This window comes from Rhinoderma darwinii, chromosome 3, assembly GCF_050947455.1.
Source record: "Rhinoderma darwinii isolate aRhiDar2 chromosome 3, aRhiDar2.hap1, whole genome shotgun sequence".
NCBI lineage: Eukaryota > Metazoa > Chordata > Amphibia > Anura > Rhinodermatidae > Rhinoderma > Rhinoderma darwinii.
This window is the reverse complement of record NC_134689.1, coordinates 151043656-151052816: the sequence shown is the minus strand read 5'-3', so window position 1 is coordinate 151052816 and position 9161 is coordinate 151043656. Positions and strand designations below refer to the sequence as shown.

The window sequence follows — 9161 nt, the reverse complement described above, 5'->3', positions numbered from 1 at the left end:
GGGTCACGTGCCTCTTGTGCGCCGTGCGACCTGTGCGCATGTAGGAGGACGGAAGTTCGGCGTAGAAGGGGATGTTCAGGGAGAGAACCATGTTGTACCCGGCAGTTGGCTGTTTAGGAGATAGTTGGTACTGGAGGAGTATACACTGGCATTAAGGGTATATATGGTACACAGGTGGTCTAATGCACGATAGGTAACTGGTGCTTTTGGCAGAAGTGGTTCATGTTCCATAAATTAGAGACTAGTGTTTCGGCGGTAAGCGGGTTTTATTTTTATAGGGTGCTTGGTGGTATCACGTGATATGGGGTGGAATTACTGTGGGGAACAGTAGTGGTTCTGGGGTCATGTAGCATAGAGGGGATCTCTGGTGCCCCTAATGTGTGTTACATGGAGGACGGACCGCTTAACGCCATTATTGGGTGCCTGACTTATTTTGCAGTTGCAAGGCCATGTGTATTTTTTTTAAAGAAACTACTGGTGGTGGTAGGGTTAGTGTGATTTTTGGGGGTGACCGCTGGTGGGTGAGGGATTTGGGACCTAGTATGTTGTTGGATGAGACCTTAAAGAGGCTCTGTCACCAGATTTTGCAACCCCTATCTGCTATTGAGAACCAAAAAAGAAGGATTGACACTGGAAAACTAGGAAGTAGTAAAGGTACAAAAACTTTATTGACAATAATAGCACAATATAAAAAAGAATCCAAAAAAACCACAGTAAAAACAGGGATCATTGGCTGGTGAATGGAGTCAGACCATGCAACTATGTGAGAGGCAAGAAAATGAATAGATAGAAAGCATGTACGTCCCTAAAGTAATATGTGCCACCATCCAATAAATGGTAGTCTGTACAGAAAATAGTACAATAATATCATGAAGTGTTTCAGACTATATAACTATGTGAAAATAGTATGGTTGTTCTCAGACAACAGATATAACAGCACACCAATTGACATAATGACATAATGACATATGAAAGATCGAAAACATGCAAACCAAAATACATGGAAGTTTCACAAAAATCAATAAAATCTCACATACCCATGGTAATTGAGCACAGTGAATGCAGCCAAAGTCCACCCCAACGCGCGTTTCGGCGCAAATGCCTTCGTCTGGGGGTGGTGTAGGGTTGAGGTCAGAAGTCCTTTATTTGAATTTGGGCCAATAGGCTGGAAGGTACGCAGCTGCAGCATGATTGCATCTCATGTTTTGTTTGACCCTGTGTAATTACAGGTCGCTGTCTCACTATGGTCGCGGTGAAGCACCCGCGTCAGTGCCAGCGACGGAGAACCCGGACCGGAAACACGCGACCGAGTCAGGGAGGCTCGGTCACGTGGATCAAGCAAGGCTCGCCGTGGATGACAGGGACGGGGGCCGGACCCGAACCACCAATGGGAGAGCGACACAGGGAACCCGATGTAATGCATAAGGTAAGTGAACAACATGACAAAATAATGCGCAAGCTGATATAAGATACAGAGTCTGGAATCACAGAGAATTAGATAGAGGACAATAGATGTATGGTTTGGAGCAGCAAGTTAAAGGTTGCGGAAACGTACATAGAAAGTATATACATGGCGCAAATATATACCGAAGTTTATATTAGACAAAAGGATATAAACAAATAGCGCAGTGCAAATAAAAACGCAGCAAAGCCAGTGTGACTTAAGCTTTATCACTATCAATGAAGTGGGCCACATAAATAAAGTGGTTACTGCGTGGCTAAGAAAAAGACGCAAGTGAATAAAAACAGATGTTTATGCTCAATACATATAGAGCCAATATGAATAAATAAAGAGTACTTGAGTTATGAAATGTAAATAAATGCGGAATAGAATGAAATAACAAATAAATAAGAAAGTGAATAGTGCAAATAAAATAAAAGAACCGTGCGGTAAATGTTAATAGTGTGAGCAAAGGGGAGAAAAAGTGACCATAAAAAAATAGATAATTCAAGTGAGCTGAAATATGATAAAGGAGTAGCACAAGATGTTGTGAACACATGTTTAAAACAACTATTGTGAAATCGTAAGCATGAAAAGTGACAGTGCAAGGAAATGAAAATTGAATGGAATATCGGGAATATAGATGTGAAGAAAAAATAAAGAAAAAATGCATGTGAAGTCCCCTGTTTTATCAAGAAAATGAATGGAAACACATGATGGGGTGACCGTATAGATAGTGTAGAGTAATAAAAATACATAATAAAATGAGTGAGATAAAAAAAAGGGGAGGGGGGAGGACGAACAAGGAAAAGATAAAGAGGCTATAAAGGGGTCAAACAAAAATAAATATAAAAAAGGAAATAGATAAAAGTAAGCGTAAAAATATTACGTAAATATGAAATATTTTGTAAACTGAAATTAGAAATATTTAATATCATAGTGAAAAACCGCCCCATAAACTTAGATGTGATCTAAAAAATAATAACCGCATGAAAAATCAACAGTAAATTACAGTGGCGTTGATGAGATGACCAAAAGTGGACATCTCCTATGTCAGTGCAAACAAAGATAAGGAATAACAATATTGAAGTTGCTGGTCGTCAGGCATAATTGATGTCCAGAATAATGGAAGATTCCAGATGAAAAAGGAACAGAAAGACCTCAGCAGTTAGGGTAACCATATAAGTATACGTCTCATCTGTATAACGAGAGATATAGAAAATTAAAATCATAAAATGATAGAATACAATTTAAACACCCAACACCACTAAAATTAGGTGAGCAATCAGAGAAAGGCAGAGAATCCGGCGGTTTCATTGAGGCCCTTAGGCACCATCGTTTGGAGTCTCCAGATCCATTTGCATTCCTTTTGAAGGAGGCGTTGCTTTAAAGCTCCACCTCTCATATGAGTGTTGATGTGGTCAATGCCACATACTTTGAGTAATTTAGAGTCACATGCGTGATGGGAGAGGAAGTGTCGGGGAATTGTTTTTAACGCTTCAATGTCAGTCACTGTTTTTGCATTATCAATGTCTCTGACATGCTCTCTAGTTCTTATTCGGAGTTCCCGAGTAGTCATGCCAATGTAGATTTTGGGACAAGGGCATGTAGCATGGTATATTACCCCTTTTGTTCTACAATTGATAGGCCAGCAGATTTTAAATTGGCCTTTACCGCTAGAATCAGTAAAGGACTGAGATCTTAAAATATTGGGGCAACTAAAACAGTCACCACATGGTTTGCACCCCCATTTTGGGCCTATTGTGACGTTGAATCTCTCTACACGAGCATCCATCATGCTGATGGATTGCACGCTGTGGAGAGCTTTCTACGCATGAGTGATGTTGAGAATGAGGTGTCCCAACTAATTTTAACTCTATTGGATTTTGTCCTAAAACATAATTTTTTTACTTTCAACAACTCCTTCTACCTACAGCTCCAGGGAACGGCAATGGGGGCTGCTTGTGCTCCCTCATATGCCAACCTTTTTCTGGGACTGTGGGAGAGGGACCTCTTTATGTCGGACCGGCTGTCATCGATGAGTCGAGTCCTTTTCTGGGCACGATTCATCGATGACATCTTTTTGATCTGGCAGGGTACCGTAGATGAACTATCCTCATTCATTGAGACACTTAATCAAAACATCCTCAATATAAACCTCACATACAAATGGAGCCGAGAAAACATTGATTTCCTAGATATTTGCATCAAACAAGATATTAATGGTTTCTTGCAGACTGACCTGTACCGTAAAGCTACATCGACCAACTCCTTGCTGCACGCAACCTCATCACACCCACGCCATGTTATTGAGGCAATCCCTACGGGTCAATTCCTCCGTGTGAAAAAGATCTGCTCAACCTCTGAAGATTTCAAAATCCGTTCCAAGGAATTAAAGGGTAGATTTGCCCAAAGGGGATATAGCCACCGGAACATTCGTCAAGCGCTCCATCGAGCTCAACAAACCCCAAGAGATCAACTTTTAAAAACATCTGTCAAAAACCAGCGAGAACAAAAGGTGAGATTTGTAACTACATACAACTCACGTTGGGTGGAAATGTGCGACATTATGTCAAAATTTTGGCCTATCCTCCTAACTGATATTACATTACAAAAAATATTACCTAACTATCCCGCTATGGCACCCCGTAGAGCGCCCAACCTCCGTGACTCCATTGTTCATAGTTATTTGACGCCAGCCAAACCGGGGCAAGTTTTTGGCACAATAGGCCCAAAATGGGGGTGCAAACCATGTGGTGACTGTTTTAGTTGCCCCAATATTTTAAGATCTCAGTCCTTTACTGATTCTAGCGGTAAAGGCCAATTTAAAATCTGCTGGCCTATCAATTGTAGAACAAAAGGGGTAATATACCATGCTACATGCCCTTGTCCCAAAATCTACATTGGCATGACTACTCGGGAACTCCGAATAAGAACTAGAGAGCATTTCAGAGACATTGATAATGCAAAAACAGTGACTGACATTGAAGCGTTAAAAACAATTCCCCGACACTTCCTCTCCCATCACGCATGTGACTCTAAATTACTCAAAGTATGTGGCATTGACCACATCAACACTCATATGAGAGGTGGAGCTTTAAAGCAACGCCTCCTTCAAAAGGAATGCAAATGGATCTGGAGACTCCAAACGATGGTGCCTAAGGGCCTCAATGAAACCGCCGGGTTCTCTGCCTTTCTCTGATTGCTCACCTAATTTTAGTGGTGTTGGGTGTTTAAATTGTATTCTATCATTTTATGATTTTAATTTTCTATATCTCTCGTTATACAGATGAGACGTATACTTATATGGTTACCCTAACTGCTGAGGTCTTTCTGTTCCTTTTTCATCTGGAATCTTCCATTATTCTGGACATCAATTATGCCTGACGACCAGCAACTTCAATATTGTTATTCCTTATCTTTGTTTGCACTGACATAGGAGATGTCCACTTTTGGTCATCTCATCAACGCCACTGTAATTTACTGTTGATTTTTCATGCGGTTATTATTTTTTAGATCACATCTAAGTTTATGGGGCGGTTTTTCACTATGATATTAAATATTTCTAATTTCAGTTTACAAAATATTTCATATTTACGTAATATTTTTACGCTTACTTTTATCTACTTCCTTTTTTATATTTATTTTTGTTTGACCCCTTTATAGCCTCTTTATCTTTTCCTTGTTCGTCCTCCCCCCTCCCCTTTTTTTTATCTCACTCATTTTATTATGTATTTTTATTACTCTACACTATCTATACGGTCACCCCATCATGTGTTTCCATTCATTTTCTTGATAAAACAGGGGACTTCACATGCATTTTTTCTTTATTTTTTCTTCACATCTATATTCCCGATATTCCATTCAATTTTCATTTCCTTGCACTGTCACTTTTCATGCTTACGATTTCACAATAGTTGTTTTAAACATGTGTTCACAACATCTTGTGTTACTCCTTTATCATATTTCAGCTCACTTGAATTATCTATTTTTTTATGGTCACTTTTTCTCCCCTTTGCTCACACTATTAACATTTACCGCACGGTTCTTTTATTTTATTTGCACTATTCACTTTCTTATTTATTTGTTATTTCATTCTATTCCGCATTTATTTACATTTCATAACTCAAGTACTCTTTATTTATTCATGTTGGCTCTATATGTATTGAGCATAAACATCTGTTTTTATTCACTTGCGTCTTTTTCTTAGCCACGCAGTAACCACTTTATTTATGTGGCCCACTTCATTGATAGTGATAAAGCTTAAGTCACACTGGCTTTGCTGCGTTTTTATTTGCACTGCGCTATTTGTTTATATCCTTTTGTCTAATATAAACTTCGGTATATATTTGCGCCATGTATATACTTTCTATGTACGTTTCCGCAACCTTTAACTTGCTGCTCCAAACCATACATCTATTGTCCTCTATCTAATTCTCTGTGATTCCAGACTCTGTATCTTATATCAGCTTGCGCATTATTTTGTCATGTTGTTCACTTACCTTATGCATTACATCGGGTTCCCTGTGTCGCTCTCCCATTGGTGGTTCGGGTCCGGCCCCCGTCTCTGTCATCCACGGCGAGCCTTGCTTGATCCACGTGACCGAGCCTCCCTGACTCGGTCGCGTGTTTCCGGTCCGGGTTCTCCGTCGCTGGCACTGACGCGGGTGCTTCACCGCGACCATAGTGAGACAGCGACCTGTAATTACACAGGGTCAAACAAAACATGAGATGCAATCATGCTGCAGCTGCGTACCTTTCAGCGTTTGCAGGTAAGTAGCTACATCGACTTACCTGCTAACGCCGATGCTGCTGCAGAATCAACTGAAGCCTCTGGTGCCGATGTGTCCTCGCTCGTCTGACACGATGCAGGACCTGTGAGTGACGTCACAGCGTGATCTGGCAGAAGCTGGGCGTTGTGAAGAGAAGTGGATGATACTTCTCATCAGAGCGCCCAGCTAGTAAAAGTAGTAAAAACGCCCCGATGTACGCACATAATACACGCCCACTTGGACTTTTACTTTTAAACACACCCACTTGGACTTTTGCAAGCCTCATTTGCATAACTACAAAAATGGTCATAACTTGGCCAAAAATGCTCGTTTTTTAAAAATAAAAACGTTACTGTAATCTACATTGCAGCGCCTATCTGATGCAATAGCAGATAGGGGTTGCAAAATCTGGTGACAGAGCCTCTTTAAATGATGGAGACTATGCCCACTTCCTCTCTTAAAGGGAACCTGTCACCAGCATTTGACCTATTAAACCAGCAATACCAGGGGGTAGTGGGTGAAAAATCATTTCTATAAAACTTATAATTATCTTCTTAGTCGGCTCTGAAGCTTTAGTATTCAGTTTTTAGTGTTCCCACACCGTATGCTAATGAGCATAAAAGAGTCAAATCTTTGTTTGAAAAGAGTCATATCTTCATTCCTCAAGTCTTTCCGAGTTTACCCCGCCTCCTTACTTTTGATTGACAGCTCCTCGCCTTCCCCCAGCACACAAAATCCCGCACTTGTGCATTGATGTCCTCTTCTGGTGTGTGTGCACAAAGTGACACCGGATTATTACGAAAAAAAGCGTCACATGTTTGCAGACCGTTATTTACAGTCGGATGAGGAGTTTAGGAGAGGGGATAACGGCAATGAACTTTTCATAACAGCGGCCAGTGAGGGATAAGTAAAGTTCAGTAGGTGAAATGCTGGTGACAGGTTCCCTTTAAGCCTAAATTGGCATGGCACCAGATCCAGGAATATTCACATCTGACCTCTGCTGTCAACAGTTGTTTACTCCATTTTTATTTTATAATAAGTTATTATCCCCCACACATGTTTGTATCGCTTATGTAAATAGTAGTGAAGTCTACATGTGAGGGCTCCACTTTTACATCTGGACTAAAGATAGTATTTCAGGACTCCATTCATAGCTATTAGCTGATTTGGCAGCCTGTATTCTTGCCTTGTGACTGTACTCTGCAGTGCATTGAATAATGGCCGGATCCTGTAATCCGCATCCTACAGTCTGCAAAATCTGAGGTATCGGACTTGAAGAAAATGTCTTCTTTATTAATCCATCAAGGCAATGACTGGCAGTGTGTTGGCCTCAAAGGGACTTTTTCTATTTAGGTAGATGGACGTGAAAGGCTGAAACTCTGCCTGTAAGGGTATGTTCACACGCACTATTTACAGACATAATTCGGGCGTTTTAACCTCCGATTTACGTCCGAAAATACGGCTCCAATGCGCCGGCAAACATCTGCCCATTCATTTGAATGGGCTTTACGAGGTTCTGTGCCGACGGTCATTTTTAAAAAAGACGCCCGCGTCAAAGAAGTGCCTGTCACTTCTTGAGACGTAATTGGAGCCGTTTTCCCTTGACTCCATGGAAAAACAGCTCCAATTACGTTCGTAATGGACGCAGCGAAAAGCGCCTGCACTTGCCATTACGTCTGAAATTGCGGAGCTGTTTTCTCCTGAAAACAGCTCCGTGATTTCAGCCGTTACGGACGTGTACGTGTGAACATACCATTAGATGAAAATGACCGCCGGCACAGAACATCGTAAGACCAATGAATGGGCAGATGTTTGCCGACGCTTTTGAGCCGCATTTTCGGACGTAATTCGGGGCTGAAACGCCCGAATTACGTCCGTAAATAGTGTGTGTGAACCTAGCCTAAATGCTGGTTTTCTATGATATATTAATAAAGATGGCATTTTATTTGAGCCGGATATCTTGGATTTTGCAATTTATATTGTAATGAGCAATTCCTCCCAAATTCTGCAATCCAACAAGCATTTTCCTACATGTTCCCCCTATGGCATCATAGACATTGATTTGCGCAACAGTAGATAAAAAATGAAGGAAAAAATAAAAGCACTTCCTTAATTTCTTTTTCTAAATTTCAAAACCGCGTGTCCTAAGCATGGCATATGCGTGAAAATCACGCAGCGAACACTGATGACACACGGAAGTGCAACGCGTGCAAAACGCTGCGTTTTTTGCATACGCAAAACGCACAAGCTCGTGTGAATCCGGCCTTAGTGTAAAAAAAAATAAATAAAAGTTTAAAGGAACAGTGTCACCACAATTTTTTTTTTTAATATGTTAAAGATGTTAGTGCTTTATTAAAAACGTTTGCATTAATTTGTGTGTTTGTGTTTTACTTTTTCTTATTTTTACACTTTTTCTTCCCTATGGGGGCTGCCATTTTTTTTTCCATTTCTGTATGTGTCGATTAACGACACATACAGACATGGAATACGGCAGCCACAGTTCCATAGGGACTGCGAACGGGGCCCGTTCCATCCACTAACATGTACGCCGCTGTGTGGGAACGGCGCATGCGCCGCTCCCACACAGTTCAATTTGAAATGCGCGCCGTCCGGCGCCATTTTCCTGTGGACCGGAAGTCGCGGCCGGACAGTAAGATTACTACTTCCGGTCGCGGCTTCCGGACTTGTGTTCATGGAGCAGCAGCGGCAGCAGACGGAGCGGATGGACCGGAGGGAGCGGCGGCGACTGGAGCAGGTAAGGGATTTCTATGTATGTTTGTGTTTACTACTGTATGTAAACCTTCTACACTGTGTGTTAGCTCAAAAAATGGCGACACACAGTGTAGGAGGTTAGACCGTTCAAACCCCTCGTTTCTCCCGGCACTAGCCAGGATAAAGGAGGGGGGGATGCTGAGAGCTCACTAGAGCGAGGGCTTTTTACCCAATTT

General features: G+C 41.4%; 1 protein-coding gene across 3 annotated transcripts; it reads left to right on the top strand.

The window, feature by feature from the left end:
• The first annotated feature begins 35 nt into the window (after positions 1 to 35).
• On the top strand, positions 36 to 8584 carry LOC142749184 (uncharacterized). Of its 3 annotated transcripts, none has more exons than XM_075856874.1 (4): positions 36 to 127; positions 1230 to 1426; positions 3678 to 3959; positions 4731 to 8584. In XM_075856874.1, exons 2-4 carry the CDS (start codon positions 1244 to 1246, stop codon positions 4758 to 4760), a joined length of 495 nt encoding a protein of 164 aa, XP_075712989.1. In that variant the 5' UTR covers positions 36 to 127; positions 1230 to 1243; the 3' UTR covers positions 4761 to 8584. The 3 variants fall into 3 exon arrangements, with proteins under 3 accessions (XP_075712989.1, XP_075712988.1, XP_075712987.1); XM_075856873.1 differs by having other exon boundaries at positions 36 to 157; XM_075856872.1 differs by having other exon boundaries at positions 36 to 654.
• The last annotated feature ends 577 nt before the right edge of the window (positions 8585 to 9161 follow it).